General features: G+C 58.2%; 2 protein-coding genes across 3 annotated transcripts in view; one reads left to right on the plus strand and one right to left on the minus strand.

Annotated features, from left to right (window-relative positions):
- Positions 1-1,956: 1,956 nt before the first annotated feature.
- MAB21L4 (mab-21 like 4) lies at positions 1,957-11,968 on the minus strand. The gene is made up of 6 exons (XM_074316300.2): positions 11,889-11,968; positions 10,605-11,131; positions 6,589-6,814; positions 4,782-4,935; positions 3,041-3,397; positions 1,957-2,191 (listed from the first exon to the last, which is right to left on the minus strand). Exons 2-6 carry the CDS (start codon positions 11,086-11,088, stop codon positions 2,099-2,101), a joined length of 1,314 nt encoding a protein of 437 aa, XP_074172401.2. The 5' UTR covers positions 11,089-11,131; positions 11,889-11,968; the 3' UTR covers positions 1,957-2,098.
- A 6,603-nt stretch (positions 11,969-18,571) lies between these two features.
- CROCC2 (ciliary rootlet coiled-coil, rootletin family member 2) overlaps positions 18,572-26,124 on the plus strand; it is a 68,644-nt gene continuing 61,091 nt past the window's right edge. Inside the window, exon 1 of one of the 2 annotated variants that reach the window (XM_088793929.1) lies at positions 18,572-18,888. In XM_088793929.1, coding sequence (XP_088650055.1) covers positions 18,865-18,888 — 24 coding nt within the window. In that variant the 5' untranslated portion in view covers positions 18,572-18,864. Of the gene's footprint in view, positions 18,889-19,194; positions 19,589-26,124 lie in introns of those variants that run through there. The other variant, XM_088793930.1, reaches the window with a different exon arrangement.

A 26,124-nucleotide genomic window follows, 5' to 3' on the forward strand; every position in this document is an offset into this window, starting at 1 on the left:
GTTTTGAGAAGTGTCAGCTCAAGTATTTTGCTCTCATTATCTGATTTTTATCTTTTTATTGCTGTTTTGTGATGGTTATTTGATAGATTCTGAATTCTGTCAGATACGTGTGCATGAGTATTTTCTCCTATTCTGTGGCTTGCCTTTTTTTTTTTTTTTTTTTTTTTAAGGAGGCACAGCTCACAGTGGCCCATGCGGGGATTGAACCGGCAACCTTGGCGTTATTAGCACCATGCTCTAACCAACTGAGCTAACTGGCCACACGCCTATTCATTTTCTAAATCATGTCTTTCAAAGAGCAGATATTTTAAATTTGGATGAAGTCCTACTTATCCCTATTTATTTCTTTTTTTATAGTCTGTGCTGTTCACATCCTGTCTAGGAAACATTTGGCTACTTTGCCATCCTGAAGATATCTTCCTCTGTTTTCTCCTAGAAACAACAGTGTCAGCTTTTGTGTGTAGCTTTATGATCCACGTCACGTTAATCTTGTGCACACAGTGGAAAATGGGTCCCAGTTCGATTTTATCCAGGCTGAAGGTATCCAGTTGTTCAAGCAACGTTTGGTACACACTTAGTTTCCACGTCCAATTGACTTGGCCACTTTGTCAACTGACCATATGTACAGGTGTGTTTCTGGCCTCCCCACCCTGTTTTGCTGTATTTATCTATCCTGGTTCAGTGCCAAACTGGCTTAAATACTGCAGCTTTATACTAATGAGTCTTGAAATCAAGGTGTGCAAGTCCTCCAATTTTGTTGTTTTAAGATTGTTTTTCTTACCTTACGTCCTTTGAATTCCCATGTAAGTTTTAGAATCATCTTGTCTAGAGCTTGCTGGAATTTTGATGGGAATTGCACTAAATCTATGTATCAAGTTAAGCACAATGAAATCACCAAAGTATTACACATCTTTAATTAAAAAAAATTTAAAGACCTAAACATTAACTTAGGTGTTTTAAAATTATATGTAGCAATGTTTCTAGTTTCAGTGTAGAGGTCTCACATAGCTTTTGTTAGATGTATTTCTAGGTGTTTGCTATTTTGTAAATGGTATTTAAAAATTTTCATTTCCAGTGGTTTATTTTTCATATATAGAAGTACAGCTAATTTTTGTCTATTAACCCAGTATCTTCTGACCTTACTAAAGTCACAAAGTCTAGTGGTTTCTTTGTAGATTCCTCAGGGCTTTCTCTGTAAAGAATCAAGCTGTCTATGCATAATGACAGTTTTACTCCTTCTTTCCAATTATTCATGCCTTTTACTGATTTTTCCTGCTCAGATCACAGGCAAGGAGCCTATAACACACAGCTCACGATGGGCAGCTCAGGTCACCTAGTGATTGAGGATCTCCTGGCCGGGGTTTATTCTCCCCTGAGGCCCACATCCTACCACATGCGTCGCTTTGAACAGCAAGTAGTTCCCTGCGGCAGAACCTCAGCTTCCACATTAGAGTTTTTCAGAAATGCCACATGGTGCCCTTTGTGCCATGGGCACCCCAGCCCGTGAACCTGCTAGATAGCCCACCTGTGCTCTGGGCCACTCAGAACTAACAGCCTCTGAGCCACCCCGTAAATGAACAATGCCAAGGAGGTGACACCATCTCCAAAATCCACAGAGGCCACCAGGCCCTGTCTTTGTTCTTCGTGGTAGATGGGGCAAGGAACAAGAACCGCTACTCCTTAGACGTGCATTCATTTATTCAGGATCAGATATACAGTATATCGTCACATGGAGTAGCATACGACGCTGGTGGGGGGACAAGCCCTCAGGTCCCAGGGCTCCTTCAAATACTTGGTTTTCAGTCTTGCTGGCCTCACACAGGATGGATCGATACGCAGCACGTGAGACACACAGCACCTCATCCCAGGCCCCGCCCTGCAGATGAGGCCGCTGTCCTGGTGGCCCACTGTCCTGGTGGCCCACTGTCCAGTGCTCAGACTCCCATGAGGTTGTCCCCTGGATTGTCTGAGGCGGTCCCTGGGGACAAGGTCCCTCCATCAACCATCACCGGCTCAATGTGAAACCCGTTCCCTTTTTCCAATGTCCTGGGAGCCTCCGTGGGGTGGTGTCGTGGGTGGCATAGCCCAGGCAGCCCACTCAGCGTTCCTCGCCACCCAGGGTCTTGGTCTTCCGGAAGATGCTTTGCATGGCAGAGATCCGATCCTTATCCTGGATGTGGAAGACCTGGAACTGCGGGTGGGTGGGGACAGGGGTCACAGAGACGTCTGGGAGCCTGTCACAGGGCCCCAGACACAGTGTGGGACCACACTCACTCCCTGACCACCAGGCCCTCCTGCCTCTGGGTCTCTGCCTGGATGGTCCTCCCGCCGGTGGACCCGCCCAGCACCTCCCCCGCTGCCTTCCTCACATGCAGGTGTCCCTGGGTGGGCCTGACACAGAGAAGGCCCCTGCCAGGTGCTTATTGAGTGCTGAGCGACCCCTCCCGCTACCACCACCCCATCCGCGGATGTGCCCTGGAATGAGACTACATTGGCTCTTTGGGGTGAGGGTGGGCTTGGCCTTGGGGAAAGAGCAGGAGTGGGTTCTCTGGGGTGGGGGAGGGGACAGCTAGTAGAGATGGCGAAACCTTGGAGCTCCAGAGGGACAGCTAGCTGGTGGAGCAGCCAAGCAGCCCCCAGATGCCCAGAGTATGTGGTGTGGGACTCCTGGGTCCGGGGATGCAGCAGGAAACTGGCCTGTGAGCTTGGGAGACCACGCCCATCCATGAGGAATGGAGCCCGGGCTAGCCGCTAGGCTTCTGAACGCTCTCAGTGTGGGTTTGCAGTGGTTCTGGGGCAAGGGGGCAGGCCTGGACGTGCTGCCCTGTTTCCCAGACAGCGGCCCTGGGCCCATGGGGACACTGGTGGGCAGGGGCACTCATGGTCTATCTGACCCACAGATGGCACATCCTTCCCCATAGATGTTCTCACTGTCCAGAGGCCTTCCTCCAGCTCCTGACCCGGGGGAGCAGACCAGACTCTGTCCCCACCTGCATGGGACCCTGGGCTTGCCCGATGCTCCTCAGCCGACTGCACCCACCTTGTCCAGCAGGACATCGAAGTAGGCAGTGGCCCAGTAGGAGGGGTCGCTGGCGGGCAGCTGCAGCAGCGCCCTGACCCCACTGCTGAGGCGCGGCGGGGGGCTCCGGCCCAGGTGGGTGACATGGATACGCAGGGCTGCCTCAGGCTGGCTGGCGAAGAGCTCCACACGCTGGTACAGGGCCCGGAGGTCCAGGCCGGTGTCCTGCAGCAGGTTCTGCTCAGGGTGCAGGAAGTGGGGCAGCTTGCTGGTGGCCAGGCAGCACAGAAGCACCACCAGCAGGCGGTACACAGCGCCCTGCAGCTCTGCCCAGTCCTCGGGCGCGGGGAACAGCACCGCGGCCCACAGCAGCACCATCTGCAGAAGGACAGAAGGATGCACTCAGGCACTCCCCGCCCCTCACTGTCCCCATACCCCCACTGGCACTGCTGCCCCACCCCTCACACCTCCCCAGGGTGTTCCAGCATGAGTCCCGGCCCCCCCCCCACCACTGCTGTCCCCACCCAGTGACTCCCTGGATGCCCCGACCCTGGGCTGAGTCCAAGGCCGGCAGGAGGCCACCCCAGCCTCCCCTCCAGGGTGCTCCCACGCAGCCGCCAGGGTCCTTCTCAGGGATGCTGCACTGCCTACCCTTCCTCTGGGCCATTGCTCATGCCCCACCCCCACTGAACTGCTCATGCCCTGCGGCCTGTCCTAAAGAGCCCTACCCCGTGCATTTCCCAGCCCCAGTCTGTGTGCCCAGGATGCCGGGGCCTGGAATACGTCTGAAGGCTGCAGTTCGACTTCCTCAGCCACCCCAGGCACCTTCTCCCAACGCTGCCCTGAGTCCCCCGAGCCAGGGAACCCCTCCTTCACACAGGTGCTTTGCTGTGTCCTCATACCCCTCTCCCTCTGCTGGCCCCTAGTTCATTTCTGGAGCTAGTGTGTCAGACCCCGAGGGATACCCCCTCAGAAATTGGCCCCCTTCAGGGGTGGGGATGGAGTCCTGAGAGGGATGGTGAGTGGCCTGAGGTCACACAGGGACTCATGGGGCGCATTCTCACGAGCCAGGTCAGGCCACCCCTCCCTTAACCCCCACCGCTATGATCTATGTAGCAACACTCCACTGGCCTCGACTGTGCCCGCTGCAGGCAGAGACCCCAGACTCCACAGCCCTCTCGCTGCCCCCAGAGCCCAGGGCTGTCCTGCCCTGCCCTTCTCATCACCTGACGTTACAGAGCCCCAGGAGGGCAACTTTCCAGAGGTGTCACAGCAGCTAGTGAGCAGCAGAGGAGGGGAGCCAGGCCTGGGCCGATTCCACTCAGATGGGGAACCCTGGCTGGTGACATTCACAGACTCCAGGCTGAGGGCAGGGGCATTGGGACAGGAGGGCGGGGGCTCCCACAGCTGCCACAGGCTGGTGGGAATGCTGGCTCTGTGTGACCCAACTCCAAGGTCGGACTGAAGAGCAAGCTCGCAGGCTAGGCCGGGAGGACCCCCGAGGTCACCAGCGCTGGATGGCAAACGTGGGTCTCAAGTGCCACTGCACTCTGCAGCCCGATGTCACCTGTGAGCCTGGGCCTCACTTCCTGGGAACCCCGGCGAGAACACGGAGTCCTCTACTGCGGAGCTCACCAGGCCACAGGCTGTCCATCAGTCAGAGCTGGCACAGGGTCCAAGCCGGGTGCCTCTACTCTGGGCCTCTGGTTACAGACAAGGGCCCAGCAGAGAGGGAGCGGGACCGCTGAGCCCCCACACGTACCTTCAGGTGGCCGAAGTTCAGGCCGGGGCTCCGGCCGCCGTCACACCAGCTCTCGTGGTTGACCCGGTCCAGGATAGAGAGGCTGTCCAGGCGGTGGCCCTGGAGGGAGCCCAGGACGTTGAGCAGCCTGGTAAGCAGGTCGTCAGTGGAGACCCTGGAGCCCGGACAGACACAGCGGTGACTTGTGGTCAGCACTGAAGCCTCCTCCTGGCACCCACCCAGCATCCAAGGCACGCTGCCTCCACAGCTTCTCCCCAGAAAGGAAATTCCCGGGCTTCTGTGACCAACCCAGGACGGGGAGCCCCACGGGATGGCCCCGGCCATAACGGGGGTCTGGTTACACCCAGACGGCTCCCATGAGTTTCTCAGGAAGTGCACACAAAGGTTTTCACTTAAACTAGACGCCAGGCCCAAAGAACAGAGGGCCCCGGGGAGCCTCCAGGCCAGCTGCACACTTTGAAAAAAAATTTTATTAAATTGATTAGGGTGACATTGGTCAATCAGTCAGGTCATTTTGTGGGGACAGGAAGGTGCCACTCTCACCGGCCCAGAGTGGAGCAGGAGCTCTTGGTCCCTGGCCAGGGTGTGGGTGGAGTCACCCAGCCTGGCATGGGTGACGTCCCAGCCTGCAGCCAAAGATCACCAGCGGCACTCAGTGTGCGTGCTGTGTGACTGAGGGGTGGGGCCAGGGGACAGCGCCCTCATGGGTCCCCTCTGTGCTGCCTCGGTGCTGGGTAGTTATCTGCCCACATGCCTTGAGTCCGTGGTGGACGAGGCACAGGAAAGGCCATTTTCCCATTTACTTGCAAAAGTGGCTGTTTAGCCCAGCCCTTCCCCTTTCTTCGCGGCTGATGGACGCAGCCCCTGCTCTGTGCAAAGGTGGGTCAGGTGGGTGGGGTTGGGCTCCCAGGCGCTCTGCAGCAGAAAACCATAGATGGGCACAACCAGCTTTCAGAATTCATTGACTTCAAGAATTAACTATAAGAGCAACCCCTGCTTACTTCAACAGTGTTGCATTCCTGAAGTGTCACCCAGACATGAGAGTGGGCAGGGTGAGTCACCCTGGCCAGGTGAGCTGCTATTAAGCAGTGTTAGCTCTGGATGAGGCTCCAGGGGTGCTCAGCCTCTGCCTCATGCTCCCCACTCCTTCCCTCCCTCTCATAGAAACTACCCAGGCCTCCCCTTCCGTGCAGAGGCCCCCCACCCTCGCCTCACAAGCTGCAGGGGCAGAGACTGGGGGACCTGAGGAGGCAAGGAGGCGCTGCTGGGGCTCCCAGGACATCCACAGGAGGGAACACTAATCTGGGAAGAGCAGCCCAGATGGGGACTTGAACGAACCTCAGTGTTAATTCGTCTTGTTAGACTCTGACCACCCTCACTGTGGGGGGACCCCTCCTTGCTGCTCTGGGAACCCACTGTGACCCTGGACAAGTCACCTGTCCTCTTTGCTGCTTTCCCACCTGAAGCAAAGGCACTAGACTGGGTAATGCAGGGTCCCAGCCAGGGCGGCCTTCCACACTTTCGGGCTTCGCCTCACAACCAGACACTGGCCCACTCTTGGGGTGGCAGAGGGTACAGCTCCACTCCCCGCAGCTCTGAAAGGGGATGCTAGCCGCAGGGAGCGACCATCCTGGCCAGGTCCCAAATTCCCCTGAGCCCCCATAGTCAGCGTGGCACAGATGCCCACAGGACAGAGGCGGGCAGGGAACGCCACAGCTCCTCCAGTCTCGAGTGAGGGGAGCATCGGGCTGGCACCCCCTTCTTGCTGGCTCCCCAGGATCCCACCCACCCACGAGGGGCATCCTACCTCCAGAGCTGGGCGTTAGTTGGCACAAGGGCCACGCCTTGGCCCATGATCCTTTTCAAGCTGCCTTCAGGGAACCCGAGGGTTAGCTGTGCTCCCTCCAGGGCGGGCACCCGGTGCTTCCTCCGCACCACAGGCACGACAGTGAAGCGGATGGTTCTCCAGCCGCTGGACACCAGCAGGGACAGGCCGAGCTGCTCCTCCCTCAGGCTGTTCGCATTCAGAGAACCTGCAATGACCCAATTTGCTGGCTTCTCACCTGTGTCTGGCCCAGCCTCTGCCAGGACACTCCAGGGCCCCCCACTACTGCCCACTCAGCCTGCACTGCCCTGCCCACTCCCCACCTGCACCCTCTCTGCCCCAGCCCAGCCTCCACCCTCAGGCCCCTCCACCCCAACGCGTGTCCATCTGGGAAGCTCAGCCAGGCACGGGCTGGCCTGGCACAAACGGGCACAGCCATTATGGGCAGAATTGTGTCCCCCAAATCCATGTGTAGAAACACTAACTCCCCACACCTCAGACTGTGACTATTTGGAGACGGGGGTCTTTAAGAGGGGACAGGGTAAAGTAAGGCTGCGAGGAGGAGGGTGGCAGCAGCTGGGCCAGGACAGGTCACCTCCAACAGGAGCAGCTCTGCCCCAGGGCGGGTCTCCTCAGCTGGTGGTCCCAGGCGATGCCCCCACCTGCCTGACCCTGAGGGGTCCTGCACAGCCAACGTCCTCCAGCAACCTCCCCCCCGCCTTGCCCCAGGCACTTCTGAGACCTAGTAGTTCTCTGCTGGAAGGGTCTCTTCCAGCACTTCTCTCTGAGTGGCTTCTCTGCCAGGCTATACCTCAATGCCCAGGCACCCCCAGTGCCTCCTCAGTCTTTAGGAAATGACTGGGGGTGGGCGCCCTTTCCTGGACTCATACCCCCCCACCCCCGAGATGCTAATGTGTCATGTCAATCCCTCTGCAGAGGACAGTCTGCTGTGGGGCCACTTTGCTCAGCGCTGGAGCGAGGTGGGTCCCACTGACTCAGCAGCCTGGAGCCAGTGAGGGAGGCTGGGGGCAGCCTCTGCTGGCACCTGTGCTCCAGAGTCCAGGAGGGTTGGGCCGAGGCTGGACTCCTGGTCACACCTGCTCTCTGCTTCCCACGCCTCCTGCTCCTTTCAAGCCTCCCTGAGGGCCCCTCTGGTGCCTAGGAATCCCCACCTCAGACACACCTCTCAGGAGGGCTGGGGCGTGAAAGACAGGTCTGTGGGCGGGACAAAACATGCAGGGCCCCTGAGAGCCTGGGGTGGGGGGAGGAGCAGGCTTGGTGCCAGTACCCAAAGGATGCCAGTGGACAAGCATGCCATCCTGGATACCCCTTGGAACCCTGGGGGGTGGGGGACAGCACATTCTAGCTGAGACACTTCCCACGTCCCATCCCACTCAGACCCCACAGGACCCAGCCCAGAGCTCACTCTCAGACCACCCAGGAAGGAATGTTCCACAGGATCATACTGCTGGGGGGGGGGGGCACCAGGGCCCTCAGTTGTCCCCAAACAAATTAATACCAGAGAGAGTGAGGAAGGTGAGCCGAGCAGGCTGGGGGCACCCACATCACGCCCTGACCAACACTGTCCCAGACACGGAGCAGTCTCCCCCACCTTCCCCAGCCCAACCCAGTGGGGGCGCTGGGTCAGAAGTCAAGGAGACCAACCAGCTGGAGCTCAAAGGGCTGTCCCAAAAGGAGTCTCCTAAGTGTGGCTTAGAGAAAGGTCTCCACAGCTTGTGATTGTGAGAGCTGCACCCTCTACATCCCACAGCAGGCGCCATCCGCCCTGGCCCACCCATGGCCCTGGGGGTTCTGCAGGAAGGAGTCCCAAACCCCAGATACAGACCCCTCCCTCCAGTCTCCTGCAGGGCAGCTCCGGGGACTGGCCCAGGTTATGCTCCTGCCACCAGGGCCACTCCATCCTTTGAATGGGCCTCAATTTCCCCATCAGTTAAAGGGAGAGAGGGGTTCAGTGATCCCCAGCTTCTCCCATTCAGCATTTGAGGCACCTGTCTGGCAAAGCCGTGGTGGCCTCGTTTCCTTATTTACCACTGGTCACACATTTTGTCCATGAAATGTGGCTTGGGAGGCAGCCAACCACACCTGCTGCCCATTCCAGCCACTCCCACCTCAGGCTGGCCTGGTCTCACCGGTTCCCAGGGGCAGTCTGAACGCTGTCACCTGGAACTGCACACTTCTCTGAAGGGAAGTGGCAGGAAGCTATGCTCGGAATGTCCCTGGGTGCCTAGCGCTCAGCCCCCTGGGTGTGGCTGCATTCTCAACCAGGAAGCTGAGGACAGTGGGACCTCAGGACAGTGGGACCTCAGGATGGTGGGAACCTGAGGACGGTGGGGACCTGAGGACAGTAGGACCTGAGGACGGTGGGACCTCAGGACAGTGGGACCTGTGGATGGTGGGACCTCAGGACGGTGGGACCTGAGGATGGTGGGACCTGCGGAGGGTGGGACCTGAAGATGGTGGGGACCTCAGGGTGGTGGGGACCTCAGAGTGGTGGGGACCTCAGAGTGGTGGAGACCTGAGGATGGTGGGACCTGAGGACGGTGGGACCTGAGGACAGTGAGGAGAGGCCTGGCAGCCTAGAATGTGCCTGAAGGGCTGGGCAAAGCCTATGCTTAACCGGTTGGCGGACCTGTCTCCTAGTGGCGAGAAGGGCCTGCAGGTGACGGGGCGGGAATCCCCACATTAGGTCACAGAAATAGACAGAAAGGGCCCTGCCAAAGCTGCCTGTGATAATCGGAAAGTTCAGAGATGATCAGATAAGATGTCTGCGGGCCAGGCTCTTGATGACAGCCTTCGGCACAGGGCAATGTTTATCCTCACCCTGAGTGGTGGTCACCTGCCCCAGGTAACCAGGCAGGTCTGGGGAGGGGTCGGGGTGGGGAGACACCCCTCCTATGTTACAAATCTATCCAGAAGTCCAGCCATTTTTTGATGGATACCCGGCTTCCCCAGAACCCACAGGAAGCACCAGGAGGAAAGGTTGGTCTTGTGGGTCCAGATGGCTGAGGTCTCCATGCCACCAGGTGGGCCCGAGCCTGGATGTGCAGCCAGACTGGGGCTCGACATGCTGGGCAACAGGGCAGGTCACTGGCTCTCAGGCGAGCTGACCATCCCCACTTGCTGATCTCACAGCGGATGTGAGGACCAGACTAATACCAGGTGGCAGCCACCCTTGCCACACGTCTGTCCCTCCCTAGGGAAGCAGGGCATTCTGCTTCAGTCCCCAAACGCCTGCCAAGACAACCTGACGTCTTTTTCCTGGGATTCCTCAGCCTGGGCCCCTGCTGTACTGGGCCCTGCACAGGCTTGGCCTGTCCTTCCAACCCCTCAGAGTCCGGGCAGCCCCCGCCCACTACTTCTGCCCCTGCCGACCTTGGGGCTCACCACCCCCCACATCACATCAACAAGGCACCGAAGGAGAGACTGAGGCCAGAACCCTGGCTCACCTGAAAGTACCTGGCCACAGAGCTCACTCTGGGTCCAAGACACCAATTAGCAACTGACCCTAAGTTGAAGCAGACCTGTGCACACATATGCGTGAATGCACACCCTCCACAGTCATGTGTGCACACTCACACACGTACGTGCCCATGCATGCGACACGTGTATTCACAATCCTGCAGTCACACACACACACACATGCATGCACAGAGCCCTCCCAAACCAGTACAGTGTGACCAGATGCCTGACGTGGGGACAGCTGCGAGGACTGTCACATGCAGCTGGGACCGAAAATGGAACTACTTGTCCAGAACGGTGCAGGGACCCTCATCAAGCAGATTAACTGGAAAACAAGGCGCTGGTCACCGTTTCTAGCCGCTAACCGTTACTACCAGAATCACCATGTAAAACTTCAATAATGTGACATATGTCTTCTCAGAACTAGAAATGACCTCAGAGCGATGTTCCCCAGCTCGTGTGCCCCTGACACGCACATGTGTGCACTCATGCGTGAAGAGCACCCCCTGTGCCCCTACCTGGTGTGATGAGGCCGTGGTGCTTGCAATGCACGATGGCAGCCACCAGACGGTCCTTGAGGACCTGCAGGACCTTGCTGGGCACGATGTAGCCCAAACACTTGGCGCTGTCCTCCGAGGAGGCGGTGAAGACGTCGTCAGTCACCCAGGCCTCCAGGCCGGCCCCTCCCCTGGGAACACCTAGGCGGCAGGACTTGGGGCCATCCCCGGTCTGGGTGGCCTCTGGCTCCTCCACCAGCAGGGCTGCAGCCTCCACGCTCAGGGGCACCTCCATGTCCAGCGGGCCGTCCGAGGAGCGCAAGGCAAACTGGAAGGCCTCCAGGTCTCGGGAGTAATCCACGAGGAAGCGGGGGTCCAGGGTGTGCAGGTGCTCAAGCACCGTGAGCAGCACGTCCTCCGCACGCTGGTACTGCTGCACCCGGGCTGCGCCCCGCGAGCGGATGGCCTGCAGGTAGTGGTGCCACAGGGGCACCTGCATGGCCATGGCAGGGCCAGGGCACGGGGCAGCTCTGGAGCACGGCTGGGAGCTGCAGAGACGGGGAGGAGACAGCTGCTCGGGTGACAGGCAGGGCCACAGGTGGGGCCCAGTCCCAGCTCCCCCTGAGCAGAGTCCCAGAGTGACGGCTGGTGCAGCAGGTTAAGTAGCTGAACGTGGACCAAGCCTTTGAAGTGAGGTGAGTCAGTCACTAACAATTAGGAACGTCACAGAGCAGGCAGGAGGGGGGCCTCTCTGGGCTCCTCCCTCTTGTCACTGTCTCTTGGCCCAAGGCACAGGACTTCTGCTCACCCAGGCCTGTGCTGCCCCTAGAGGTGGGGGCCTGCCCCCTCACACCCTCACCCCAATAGCAGAGCCTCAGGGTCCCTGTGACATCAGGGCCTCCCCACCAGATTAGGCGTTGGGACACATGGCTTCCCCTTTGCTCAGAAGAGAAAGGTGAGGCGCTATGGTGGCTGCCCCAGCCCCGAGGGTGGGGGTGGGGGTGGGGGCTGGACCCTGGAGCTACCACTTCCCAGCAGCCTCTCTGTGAGGCAGCCTGGAAACAACCAGCCTCAGGCCAGAGCTGCAGGCTATGTTTCCATAGCAACCTAAACATGCCCTTCTGCACCTGTGCACTGCTCAAAGCTGGGAGTCTCAAACCTGGCGCCCACCAACATCTACGCCTGAACCCCACCTCTCGCCCCTGCAAAGCCTGTATTCAGTGCCCTCAAACCCCCAGCCCTGGGCCCTCGGGCTGCTCATCCCCCACCCCACCTGGCCCTCAGCCTGACGGGAGTGGCACCCACCTGGGCCTGTAGGCGGAGTGAGTCTGGTTCTGGGAGAAGTCTCCTTGGCGGCCCAGCCCACCTCCCTGCTCAGGGCTATGCAAGTCCCAACCAGCAGCTGGGAGCCACCCCCCACCCACCCCCCACGTGACCCTTGGCCCCCTCCAGGCTGGCCATGTGCATCAGGTACTCCCCGTTGGAGCTTCTGCAAACAGCGAACATGGAGACAGCCCCAGACAGCTATCACAGACACCGCCCCACAGCCCCTGACTTCCTGTCCCCCACCCCACGGCCCCTCACCCCCCCACCCCCGCCCATGCACGGGCCTCAGACACCAGGGGAGATGTGGGCAGAACGACGATCCAAGGCACTCACTTCCTGGTACTTGGAAGCCTTTCTGAGGAGCTGCAGCCCAGTGAGTGGTCTCTGCTTTCATGCCTCCCCTGACAGGGAGCTCACCACCTCACAGGGCAGTCAAGCAAGAGACAGCGTTCCTGTCTCAAACCTGGCCCAGTCCTGTCCTCTGGGGTTGACAAGAACATGTGTGCCTCTCCCCCAGGACTGCTGCTCAGAGTCAGGACCCATGTGCCCTTGGCCCACCTCATACCACCCGGCACCCCCATACACACTGTTCCCCACACACTGCCCTTTGCCTGGCCCCTCCGTCTCCAGGGGACTCTGACCAGTAAGGAGGGGCATTGCTGCAGAGGAGCTGGTCCTGTAACCCTCACCTTGACCCTCCGTCGCCTTCTGTAAGTTGGATTCTCACATTCCTCCAGCCCTACTTTTGCAGGAATCTCACAACTGTGTCCTGAATTCTCCCAGGGGACCCAGCGGCCTCATCCTCCCAAAGAGCCCAGGGCTCTGAGCCCAGATGAAGGCCCAGCACCACATCCCACAAGCTGCTCATGGCAGACAGTGGAGCAGGGGCCCCACCACGAGGCCAGGGTGGGAGGTGAGGACCCCATTCTGTGAGCATTGGCAATTGGGAGGGGATGAAGCCAGAGGGTCAAACGGCCAGACTGTTTCCCTGGGCAGGCATGCTCCTTAGTGTGTTCTGGAGATGGCACAGAGGCGGCAAACCTTTGACAACGTCACAGAGTTCTGGACAAGTGAAGCCCCAGGAAGCTGGATGTGAGCGCCACCTGGACCAGCAAGGAGAGCGGAGAGTGGGAAGGATGGGGCTGCCAGCAGAGGGGACACAGGCGCCCTCCACCCTAACCCGGCTGGCCAGGCAGAGTTTGACCATGGAGGAGCCACCAGGGCCTGCAGGCCCCAGCTGGGCAGTGCTGGGAGCCGGGGGAGGGGGACCAGCGTGGGCAGCAGTGGGGAGGAGGGGCGGAGGGAGGGACCTGGTGTGGGCAGTGTGCCAGAGAGGGGGACCCAGCATGGGAGGTGGGAGGAGGGACCTGACGTAGGCAGCAGTGTGGGCGGTCTGGCACATTCCACGGGGCATTGGTGGCTCGGGAAGGGGTTTGCTGGCCGCACACATGGCAGCCTCAGACGTGTTTGTGTTGCTTCTGCCTCTGAGCGTAACTCGTACGTTGGAGTGCATGGATCCTGTATTACAGGAATTCCCAGCGTGTTGGGCAGGAGGGGCGGGAGGGGCTTTCCACCCAAACACTCCCTGAAAGGAATCTCGGGGTGCCTGCAACGTCTGGGCACCAGGTGAGGCCTGACAATCCCAAAGTGGCGAGGGGCTTGCAGAGAAAGGAGGCCAGGGGCCCAGGAGGAGCCCCTGAATGGACATGACCAGCACCCCTGCCCAGCTTCCCTCTCCAGTCTTCCTGGTTGACGGAGCCACCTGAGGGTGGCTCTCTGCCCCTGCCCTCACACTCTGTTCCCGGGCTCTTCCTGCTGTCCCCTCAGCTCACGGCACAGCTGTGCAGCACCCATGTCAACTGCCATCCCGTTACGGGACATCGGGCTGCTTCAGGGTCATGCACAGTGACACTTGATGCAACCCCACTGCCACCCCAACCCCCAGTGACTTCTTGAAGTCATCTTCCACTTGGTCCCAGGACGTGAGCACGTTGCAGAGTCCGGTAGTTAAATCACTGCCCCTCATCCCATGGCCCAGGGACTCGTCACCACCCAGAGGCCCTGCTGGCCCAGCAGGCCCAGCGCTGTCCTCCTGTCTCAGTATAGGAGGGGGTGTGGAGGCGCTGCCGCCCGCTGCGAGGGGCACGGTGGGCAGAGGGGGTCATTGCCCAGCGAGGGCCCAGAGCCTCCTCCCGCAGGGACCCGGCCCTCCTGGAGCGCCCAGCGTGGCATAAACACGTCGTCTTCCACCACCCATGCCACTCCTTCAAGCAGGAAACGCGCAGGACAAATGGGGCGGCTGGGGAGGCAGGCAGACCCCTTCTTGCATGAAACGCTGTCAGTTGTGCTGGGGTGGGGTTGAGGATAAATCTGCAGAGGGAGTGACCCTGAGAAGGGAGCTGTCCAGGTGTTTGTAGATACTCAGGGCCACCCAAGGAGAATCAGACAGAGACAGACCAGCATCCTCACCTGGAAGCTACCTGCCCTCAGCCAGTGGCAGGAGGCCCAGGACAGGGTGGGCAGGGGGCTATGGGGAGAGCAGAGCTCCAAGGGCCTTGGCAAGTGCAGGGAGAAGGGCCACATAGGGTGGCCAGCTCTGTCTGCCAGGGGCCATTTGGTCAGCCTAGGGCCAGGCTGGAGCTCCCCCAGTTGTCCCTGGAATGTGGACTCTGTCATCAGCCTGGACCAAAGAATCCACTGGATCTCCTTTGAGCCGCCAGGTGTGGGAGAACCCGCCCCCAGTTGCTGCAGGCAGAGTTGGCTTATCGGTGTTGTGGTTGGACTATTTTTGGTATTTTTTATTGTAACAAATAAACATAACATAAAATTTACTCTCTTAATTGTACATTTTTAAATGTACAATTCAGTCACATTAAGAACATTCACATGTTGTGCCACCATCACCACCCACCCCTAGAACTCTTCTTCCCAAAATGAAACTCTGTCCCCATGAAACACAAAGTCACCTTCCCCTCCCCCGGCCCCTGGCACCTATCCTATCTTCTGTCTCTGAATCTGCGTCCTCCAGGGATCTCATATGAGTGAGGAGTTCCTGGAGGATATTGTGCTGAATGAAAGAAGCCAGTCACAAAAAGACAAACGCTGTGTGATTCCACTCATATTCATGTTGCAGCGTGTGTTGGGATTTCCTTCCTTTTAAGACCACACTTTGCTGTCCATCGTCCATCTACGGACACTCGGCGGCCATTGTGAGTTACGCTGCTGTGAACGCGGCTGTGCAAACGTCTCTTCAAGCCCCTGCTTTCAGTTCTTCTAAGTATAGACGCAGAAGCAGGGTCGCTGGGTCACATGGTCACTCTGTTTAATCTTTGAGGAACCTCCACACTGTTTCCCACAGCGGCTGCACCTTTTCACGTTCCCACCAGCAGTGCCCCTGGTTCCACCTTCTCCACACCCTCCCAGCACTTGTCATTTCTGGGGTTTTGATAGCAGCCGTCCCGATGGGTGTGAGGTGGCATCTCATTGGGTTTTAATTTGATCAGTGAAGTTGAGCGTCTTTCGTGGGCTGTTGACCATTCGTGTGTCTTCTTTGGAGCAGCATCTGTTTAAGTCCTTTGTCCATTTTAAAAATTGAGTTGTTTGGGTTTTTCTGTTGTTGAGTTGTAAGAGTTCTTTATGTATATTATATATTAATTCTAATATCAGATGTATGATTGTCAAATATTTTCTTCCATTCTGTGGGTTGCCTTTTCACACTCTTGATATAGTCCCTTATGCACCAAAGTTTTTAATTTATCCAATTTTCCTTTCTTTCGTTGCCTGTGCTTTTGGTGTCATGTGCAGGCGATCGCTGCCAAGTCCGAGGCTGTGAAAGATGCTCCCCTGCTTCCTTCTAACACTTTTGCAGCTTCAGCTCTTACGACTGGGCCCTCCCCAGCGTCCTGACACCCCGGCAGCCGCAGACCTTCCAGTGGCCCCAGGAAGAGGCACCTCCCCAGCCGCCTTTCTTCATTGCAGTGCGGTATCTGGGGGTTCATTTTGGCCACCCCACAAGAGCGTGTGTCAGAGGGCAGGGTCCAAGAGTCACCCCAGCAACCCCTCCCCAGCATGCTCTCCTATGGGCTGCCTGTGCCATCATTCTCAGGCCACCCTTTGAATGGATAACACAGGGTGGATTCTGCCCTCAGAACTGAGCCCCACCTAGGTTACCCCCCCTGACAGCCCTGCTTGGTCCTCTTGGCAGGGGTCAGATGTCAAGAGAGACCCTAAGAGCTGGATGGAAAGTGAAAGTGGTGAGACTTCTCTCCTGAGTACGAGTACCCAGGGATCTACTGGGGGGATCCCGGGAGGCTGACCTGGTAGTATCCAAATATGAGCCTCCAGGGACCCCTCTGACCCAACCAGTTACAGAGCCTTCATTGCTGTCCCGAGGCCAGGCCTCAGGCATGGACAGATGGCCAGGGGAACACAGACACGCAGACCAGTGGCCTGGGGTGCCCACCTAGCAGGCAGCAGGACAGCAGGACAGCCAGCCTTGGCTCTAGTCAGCAGTTCTGGGCAGGGTCGAGCCAGTGCCCCAGCCAGTGTCCCAAACAAGGCTGTATGTTAGCACGGCTGCAGAATACACCTCCTACTTCCTGTCCGGCACCTGCAGGGGACACTCCCCAGAGGGTCGTGAACCCGGGTCAGCCATGAAGCCACTCCTACACTGTCCTTTAGGAGAGAGGACAGTGTGGAGTCTGCGGGGTGTACAATTAGGCCTTTAGGGAAGGGGCAGGTCCCTGGGGGCACAGTCATCTAAGAGCACAGACAGTGATGGAAAGACAGGCAGATGCCAGAGCGATTGGGGTGGGACCCACAGCCTGGAGGCCGACTGTGGCAGAGGCGGAAGGCACCGCATTCCTTCGTGGCCTCCCGCCCTCTTCCCTGCATTGTCCTCCATGTGACCTGTCTTCGGAGGACACATCAGCGTTGAGTGTCTCATCCACAGCAGCCCCATCTGTCAGAGTGAGGACATGAGTGACCCCGCCTTATGTTGTGAACAAATTCTGAGGTCCCTTCCTTCTTGGGGAACGTCTGGGTCAGGGGTGGCAAACTGTGGTGCCCCCAGGCCAGCAGGGAGCAGGTAAAGGTGACGCTCGCTGAGTTCTGCCTCACCTTGCTCAGTCCCCACCCCAGCCCCTGTGTCCCCATGGCCACACATGGGCCTGGCACGGCCAGGACTGTGGATTGTCCCAGGGGAGCTGGAAACCCAGTTTGTGGGTGACTTGTCACTGTAAACATGGTAGGTGCCAAGGGAAAGCCAGTAAGGCTCCTCCTTGGAGGAGGGAATAATGACGAAAGCCAGCCAAGGCTCATCTTGGAGGGTCTGCCCTCTGTGGGCCAGGCCACAGCATGGTCCTGGTTGTCCGCAGACTCCCGCACTTTCCCCAGCCCCGGAGAGCGGGGTCAGGGTGCAGGGCCCTGGCCAGCAGACAGCCGAGCCCAGCACCATCAGGACAAGGGTCAGAACAGCCGTGTCCCCCCGCCCCCCGAGTCCCACCCTGCCAGCCAGCCCCTCCCAGAAGTGCTCCCTGTACAGTGAGAACCTCTACCACACCTCCCACTGGGTCCACAAAATCCCTGGGGGCTGCGCCCAAGCCCAGGGCTGACCCTGCCCTCAGGGCTCTCCTAGCCCATTGTGGCCCAGCACCAGGAGCCACGAGCATGGCCGCCAAGCAGTGAGGCCTTGGGGGCCATGCACAGGGCTTTGAGGGGCCCACAGGGGAGGGAGAAGGCATCCAGGAGGAGAGGGTGCAGGAACGGCATGGAGCAGCAGAGGAGAACAGGTGAGGTAAGTGTTAGGGTGAGGGGGGGACGGCACTGGCAGGATGGCCCCACCCACCACAGGGACCCGACTTCCCCAGTTTCCTGTGAGTGGAATCTGATTGTGACTCATCCGAGCGATCTTCACAGCTGGTCACACTGTGGCCTCCTCACCCCTCCACCCCCCACTGTCTGAGCACCCCACATGGAGCCCCCAAGCAGGAACTCTCACCAGAGGGCAGGGCCACAACCTCAGTCAGATGGGGCCCAGCCCCTGGGCAGCAGGAAGTGCTGTGCTGCCCCTCCCCCACTCCAGGCAGTCTCTCCCCAGCTCCTGGGCTTCACGCCTCCAGACCCACAGAGACTGCAGGACTCCGGTGCTAGAGGCAGCCTTGGGTGCCAACATGGAGTCCAGGCCATGGTGTGGGTCCCCTGGGCTCTGAACCCGGGCCTCTGCTGTGTGCCTGCAGGACCCGGAAGTCCAGCTAGTCCAGAAGGACTGACTAGACCCTCATCCCCCAGGAACTGTCCAACAAACCCCACGCCAGCCCTGGGTGCCCAGTGGAGCTGTGTCTGGCCCGAGAGCCTAGCCTGCCTTTGCATGGGGCACCCTGGGGGCTGTCCTCTCGGGAAGGTGGGGGAACAGGGACCCCGAGGATATCAGGAGGACAGGCCCTTCCCTTCAGTGAATTTCGGTTCTGAGGACGTGGCCTGGGTCCCATCAGGCTCCCCACTGGCAGCACTGGGTACAGATATGCTCATCCACTAAGTGTCCGTCCTCACTGCCCACTCCCTTCTCCTGGGCAGCCTCAGAGGCGGCTGGGTCTCTGGGAGTCTCAGAGACACACCCATCCCGAGGGCTCCCCAAATGCCTCTCATTAGAGGGGCAGTCGCTCCTGGCTGCAGGGCCCACTCCAGTGCGTGCCCCTTCCCAAGAGGGACTCCTGTTGGCATCGGTCCAGCTGGGAGAGGTCCAGCTTAGGACAAGGAGGCCCCAGGGGAGAAGAAGGGGGCGGGGACACTGCCCTGGCTGAACGTCCAGTGCCAGACACAGAGCGCACTCCAGGAGACCCCGGCAAGGAGGACAGCTCTGTTTCTGCAGGGACCGCCCTGGGACGGGGTCCCACAGCCTGATGGATACGCTGGCAGTGTCCCCGTGGTCCCTGTGGCTCTGGGAAGGTTCCGGTGAATGAGAACAAATGCCCTTCCCCTGGTAAGTATGAAACACGTTATCCATGGGGCAGGTCACGCTGAAGGGGGGCCAGAGGGAAATCACATTCCAAGTGCAGGGCTAAGAAGACCGGGGTCCATGTGGGTGGTTCCCCTCCCCAGGACTCAGTCCACAGCTCTACTACAGGCCAGTGCACTGTGGACTCCAAGTTCTTTCCCTAATCTTACAGGGGGGTCAGCTATGCTTCTCATCAGAACCGGTGGTCACACTCCACCTGTACCTGGTGTGTGGCCGCCCAATGAAAGGGCCTTTCCTCGCAGGTGTGGGGTCTGGGGGAGAGGCCAGCCCCTTCCCGGGTGTGGTGGCTCAGGTGGACAGCGTCACCCAGGGCGTCTCCAGGTCTCCAGAAAACGGCTTCCAGACAACAGCGTTCCTTAGTCCCCATGGCAACCAGGCCTGCACGCCTGTTTCCAGGGAAACCCAGCCTTCAGCGTCGCCGTTGCCACAGCAACACCTAAGAGCTCAGTTGTCCACGTGGTCCCAACCCAGAGGGGGCAGCTGAGAGCCCAGGACAGGAGCAGGTGTTACACAGGTGTGGGCCCCCCCACAGAAGGAGGTTCCAGGAGGAGCCCAGCTTTCTCCTGGGTCACACGCTCCACTTGCAATGAGTTCTGCCTCCAGCGAGCCTGGCGATGGGGACGCCACTGAGCTGTCCCGGCTGGGGCTGGACGCCGTGATCCAGGTCAGTTGGGTCGCCGCCCTCCAGCACCTTCCTAGCGGGCTCCAAGGGCACCTTAAGAGGGAAGGGACCCTATACAGAAGCCACACCTCCCCGGCTCAAGGGGCACTTTCCACATGCTCACGTGGTCAGCATGAGCACACACCCAATACACACAAACGCGTAAGTGCAGATTGGGGAGACGGACGGGGGGCTGGGAGGCTGAGTCCGCCTCCTGAGCTCAGCCCCCATCTCGGAGCCTCAGGCTGGCAGCCCTGGGGGTGGGGAGGGACAGGGGACCCTCCCAGCCTGACCTTCTGGGGTCTGCTCTCTTTGTGGCGATATGTGGGAGCCGGGGGTCCTTACTCAGAGACACTTGGGTGGGTGGGTGGGTGAGACGGTCCCCAATATCTATCCTGTGAGTTCCAGAAGTTCTAGTTCTGTCTCTCTCCTTAGCACCCACCTGCATAACAACAAAATGACTGGAATTGTCCCCATGGCCCATTCCCCTTCACCCCCGACTTCCCAGAGCCAACCCAGCCATGGCCTGACTCTGGCCACACAGCCAGGCAGTCCCCACCTGACTGACCCCCTGGGGATCCCAGTGATGGCCCACACAGTGGCTGACTCAGGGTTGTTCATTAACCCCGAGGTTCTTAGAACCTCGAAACTACGCTGTAGGAGGTGACATGGCCCTGTATAAACAATAAAGGTCCCTGGAGAAGACTAATTGCCCACAGTTGGTACCAGGTGGTTAGGTAACATAGTGGCGTCACTGCACATATGTGCACACACACGCAGGCACCCACACAGGACAGAACGTGACAAGCCAGGGTATTAGTGTGAGGAGCTGCAACGAGACCAGCGAGGTGGCCCTGGGTGGGTGATGCTCTCTGTCCAACTCCCACAGGGTCTCCACTGTCTGAGGCCCTGAGAGGGGCTGACCAATGGCGGATGGAGGGAGGCATGGCTTGCACACTAGTTTCCAAGGCTTTTAGCCGGGAGTCCCATTGGTCCCCTGTCAGCCGGTGAGGGTTCCATCAATCCCTCTAGATCTAGGAAAATAGAGGCTCCAGGGTGGAAGCAAGTTGCCATGGTCATGGGCTGGTTTGAGGGAGAAACACAGGATGGCACCCCCGTCGCAGTGGGCATTGGTGCCTGGGCAATGTGGCTGTCTGTAGGAGACTTGTCTGGAGGCCACGAGCAGCCTGGGTGAGGTCCGCTCTGCCCACAGTCAACACCTGTTATTTGCACTGCAGTGATTGAGATCTTGGTGCCATCACACCGAGGTGAGCAGGCCGGCGGGTGCCACCAGGGGCCCAGATAGGCCTGTCCAGACTGGGTGGCAGGAATCTCCACACCCCCTCGCCCCCCGCCAGCCTCTCCAGCTGTAGACGGGGAAACTGAGGGGCCTCGGCAAGGTGTGGCTTGAGGATGGGGGCGGGGGTCTCGTGTGCGACGAGGCCTGACCGTGCTCCCCGAGCTGGAGGGGCCTCCTGAAGCCCCACTCCATCCAGCCAGGGCTGCTGCGCCCTGCACAGCGTCGGAGAGCTTGCGGCCTGCTCAGGCCCCCTGTGAGGCCGGACTTTCGGAGGGTCCGGCAGGAGCACGTGGAGAAGGCCAGTGCTCGGAAGAGCAGGGCAGTGCGAGAACTAATGCCGGCCAGAGAGGTGTGATTCTGGACCAGGTCCTTGAACAGCTTTGGGACTTCTCAGACTCGCCTTTGGGTTAGGTTTCGATTGGTGGCGTTGTCCCAGGCATGTGTCCATTATAGCCCAAATCATGTATTTACTGAAAAGAGTTGTCCCCGGGATCATCTCGCTGTCTTTTTTCATCTGAGGATCTGAAACAGGGTGACTACCGGTCCCTGGGTGTTGAAGAGTTTGAGACCCAGGGGTTGCCTGGGACCCAGGACTTGAAATCCCAGGCAGTCCGGGCAGGCCAAGTGAGTTGTCACCCCAAAGTGACACTCCCTTGTTCATTTCTGGGACCCATCACTTGTAGTCCTTTGTCTTCTATTTCATTAATTTGTGCAACTATTATTTCTTTGCTTTTCAGTTCTTTGAGTTTGTTGCTGTGGGGGCAGAGCCCCAGAAAGTAGTTTCCAGGCTCTCGGCCTCACATAGACAGGTGCTGGCTCAGGTAGTAAATGGCCATCAACTGTGATTGCATGGCCATCAGCTGTGGCTAGTTGGCCGTCAGCTGTAACCAGTGAGCCATTGGCCACTAATATAACTGCTGTGGCTACGCTAGGAGAGAGAAGGGAGAGAAGAACGGGGGCTAGCAAGAAGATGGCGGCTGGGCTGGCAAGCGTGGATGGCGGTTTACGGACAGTGTGGATCCAGCCTCCAGTGAGAGTATAGTGCCGCCAGAGAGAATATAGTGGTATGACTCCCCCACCTATGGCTCCGTGGGTGTTCCTTTTTGGCCTCACCATATCCTGCGTTCTTGTATGGGGAGCGGGACCAGAGACCCCGCAGGCCTCCCCGCACGACAAATGGCGCAGCGAGCAGGGTATGGTGCCGGCCAAAGCTCTCCAAAAGACGGTGGAGCAGTTTGTGCGTGTGAACACCCAGTCTGAGGAAGACCAGGAGGAGCAGCTGCCGGAGAGCTGGAACCCCCGTGGAGGGGTGGGAGGATGTGGACGGTTCCCCAACCAGCATAGGCCGGAGAAAGCGAAGGTCGTTGCGGCCCTGTGGGCCGGGGAAGTTCCTGCTCAGGCAGCCCGGATGCAGGACTTATAGTCCCAGGAGGTAACGCTTGCTGAATCCTCCATGGGAGATGAGGGTGAGGTCAGGGTCATCCCTCTCCCCCAGGACAGCCCTGGCGAATGACTATGGACTATGGGGAATTGCCTTCCATCCCTAATTTAATGGACAGCTTGACTGTTTGTTTGGGAACTTACCACCATGTAGTGGAACTGGGGGATATTTGCTTTTGTGTCTTGACTGGCCGCCATTGAGAATATGTAAGCACCTTGATTGTGAGTCGCTATTGTTCCAGCACGGTGCCCTGAGAGGCACAGAGAGAGTGGCAGTGCCCTGAGAGCCCTGGCTGAGTCCAGGAAGTCTGGCTGAGCCCTGAAGATACCCTGGCTGTGCCCAGGAAGTCGGGCTGTTCCCAGAGAGAGTGGCAGTGCCCTGAGAGCCCTGGCTGTGTCCAGGAAGTGTGGCTGTGCCCACAGAGAGTGGCAGTGCCCTGAAAGCTCTGGCTGAGTCCAGGAAGTGTGGCTGTGCCCACAGAGAGTGGCAGTGCCCTGAGAGCCCTGGCTGTGTCCAGGAAGTGTGGCTGTGCCTACAGAGAGTGGCAGTGCCCTGAGAAATCCTAGCTGTGCCCGGGGAAACTAGTGGTACCCTAAGAAGTCCAGGAAGTCTGGCCGTGCCCAGAAGTACTGGTGGTGCCCTGAGAAACCCTGGCTGTGTCCGGGAAGACAGGTGGTACCCTAAGAAGTCCAGGAAGTCTGGCCGTGCCCAGAAGCACTGGTGGTGCCCTGAGAAACCCTGGCTGTGTCCGGGAAGACAGGTGGTACCCTAAGAAGTCCAGGAAGTCTGGCCGTGCCCAGAAGCACTGGTGGTGCCCTGAGAAACCCTGGCTGTGCCCAGAGAGCCTGGCTATGTCCAGGATATTGCATTCACCCCCAGGCTCCTCGCACAGGTCCCCTCGCGGAAGACGCTTGTCGCGTAGATTGTGAGGCGAGAGCCTGTAGGGGTGGAGTGTGGGGGCAGAGCCCCAGAAAGTAGTTTCCAGGCTCTCGGCCTCACATAGACAGATGCCTGGCTCAGGTAGTAAATGGCCATCAACTGTGATGGGATGGCCATCAGCTGTGGCTAGTTGGCCGTCAGCTGTAACCAGTGAGCCATTGGGCACTAATATAACTGCTGTGGCTACACTAGCAGAGAGAGAGAGGGAAAAAGAGAGAAGAATGGGGCTAGCAAGAAGATGGCGGCTGGGCTGGCAAGCGTGGATGGCGGTTTACGGACAGTGTGGATCTAGCCTCCAGTGAGAGTATAGTGCCGCCAGCGAGAATATAGTGGTATGACTCCCCCATCTATGGCTCCGTGGGTGTTCCTTTTTGGCCTCACCATATCCTGCGTTCTTGTATGGGGAGCGGGACCAGAGACCCCGCAGGCCTCCCCGCACGACAAATGGCGCAGCGAGCAGGGTCCCCCAGCACGACAGTTGCTCATCTAATTTTCTGAGATGTGTGCTTAGCTCACTGATTTGCAACCTCTTTTTAAAGTTTTTTTTCACTCAAAAAAATCTTGGTAAAATATATGTACATAAAAGTCACCATTTTAACCATTTCCAGGGGGACAGCACAGTGGCACTGGGTACACCCCACTGCTGTGCAGCCATCCCCACCCTCATCTCCAGAACCTTCTCATCTTCCCAGACTGACACTCTGTCCCCATGAAACACTCACTCCCCGTCCCTGTCACCCAGCCCCAGGCACCCACCCTGCTACTTCCTGTCTCTATGAACATGACTCCTCTAGGGACCTCGTATAAATGGGATCACACATTGTTTGTCCTTCTGTGACTGGCTTGTTGCACTCAGCACAGTGTCCTCAGGGTCCATCCATGTTGGAGCAGGTGTCAGAACCCCTCCTTTCTAAGGCTGAGTCCTATCCCTGTGTGGACGGACCATGCTGTGTTATCCCTTCATCTGTTTGTGGATGGCTGGGTTCTGTCCCCCTTTAGTTCCTGTGAGTTGTGCTGCTCTGAGTATCGATGCACAGATGTCTGTCGGAGACCCGCTTTCACTTCTTTTGGGTGCATCCCCAGCAGAGGGGTTGCTGGGTCACGTGGTGACTCCATGTGTAATGCAAGGAACCTCAGACTGTTTTCTAGAGTGGCTTCCCCGCTTTACAGCCCCACTTCCTTCTTTTTTGAAATGTATGCTTTGCTGCATCCCACAAACTTTCATACACTAATGTTTATTGTTATTAGCCAAACTGTTTTCTAAGCTCCATTGTGATTTCTTATTTTATCCATGGATTATCCAGTGGTATAAATACCTTAATTTCCAAACATACCGAGATTTTTCAAAAACTTTTACGTCTAGTGTAACTATAGTGTGCTCAAGGCTTTGTTTTGAACACCTGAGTGGAGCAGCCAGCTTGCATCCACGTGGCAGTGGCAGGAGGCAAGGGACACGTGGATCTGGTTTCAGGGACGAGGTCCATGCTGGAAACAGGCGTCAGGGGCTGTTGGCTTGGGGGAAGCTGTGTGGGACCCCGCGGGGGGCACGGATACACAGGCAGCAGCTGGGGCCCTCCCACACGGAACGATGGGGGAGGCACAAGGAACCAGCCTGGGTGACTGAGGTGGGGGGCAGTGAAGTGAGAGTGATGGGAGAGAGCGTGGTGTCCAGAAGGCGCGAGAAGAGTGTTTCCGGGAGGCGATCCTCCGAATGCCGCTAACAGATCAAGCAAGAGGAGTGAGGACCACCGGATAGAGCAGCACAGGGGAACTTGATTGCAGGGTACCTGGAGGGGATGTAAGCGCAATACCTTCGTAAGGTGGGGACAAACTGAAACAGTTTGTGTCAATAAGAGGTGTCTGCTAGAGAAAAAGCCTTGATACATAAGAGACGGAAGGCTTGTTGGAGTCCTGTCTTCAGTATGTGAGAAGATGGTGGGGGTGGGGTGAGTGGATAGATGGATTAGAGCAGAACTTGGCAAACGTTTTCCGGAAAGGGCCAGATAATTAATATTTTAGACTTTCCAACCGTAAAGCTTCTGTAGCAACTACTCCACTCTGTCGCTGCAGCCTGAAGGCAGCCGTAGGTGGTATTAAGCAAGTGGGTGTGTGCTGCCCCAGTAGAACTTTCTTTTCAAATGAGTGGCAGCCAGATTCGCCCATACTTGCTGACGTTCAGTTTGGGGATGGAGGACTAAACGGACGTGTGGGTGGACGGGTTGGTGATGCTGGGTGGTGCAGGGGGTGGGGACACATGGTTGCATTGGCGGTAGATTAGAGGACGATGGAAAGACACTGCCCATGAAGTGTGGGGGTAAGAGCAGAGCCCCATATACGAGGAAGCAGCCTTTGAGAGGAAACAATCACTGGACATAGTCTCTGCTTTTGGTTGAAGCATGGCACACATGCAGGGACGTGCAGACGCCATCAGCGTGCGGCTCCCTGGGCCGACTCGTGTGCCTGGCACCCACAGGGTGTCACCAGCATGGCAGGAGCCTCCTGACAGGTGCATCCACATACACGTGCTCTGCATGCAGCCCTGCATTTGGAAAAGCCACTCAGAAGGTGGCATGTGCTTGTAGCTTCTGTGTTCCCAGCTACTCTAGTGGCCTGGAGACCGCTGCTCACTGCATCCACCCTGGGCCTCCACACCTTAACTTGTTGAAGACAGCTTCTCCACAGGGGTTTCAGGGGCCCTGGGAATCCCCGAGGAGAAAGGAAATGCTTCCTGCGTGGAATTGCTGTCCTCAAGAGATTGAATACATTTCCAATGTGCAGAGGCCTGAGGGGGAGGAGGGGAGGGAAGATACTGTCAGAAGGTCCAGGAAAGGAGGTGGCACAGTGACAAAGCCAAGCCAG

Source organism: Rhinolophus sinicus, chromosome 17 (genome assembly GCF_057876585.1).
Source record: "Rhinolophus sinicus isolate RSI-liver-muscle chromosome 17, RSI-T2T, whole genome shotgun sequence".
Classification (NCBI taxonomy): Eukaryota; Metazoa; Chordata; class Mammalia; order Chiroptera; family Rhinolophidae; genus Rhinolophus; species Rhinolophus sinicus.

Bases quoted from the DNA above. Each gene is read 5' to 3' on its own strand.
- MAB21L4 (XM_074316300.2), bottom strand. From the start codon at position 11,088: ATGGCCATGCAGGTGCCCCTGTGGCACCACTACCTGCAGGCCATCCGC. The intron at 6,815-10,604 runs GTAGGGGCACAG...GGGTCATTGCAG, and splicing joins CCACGGCCTCATCACACCAG to GTTCTCTGAATGCGAACAGC. The intron at 2,192-3,040 runs GTGGGTGCAGTC...ACCCACCCGCAG, and splicing joins TCGATGTCCTGCTGGACAAG to TTCCAGGTCTTCCACATCCA.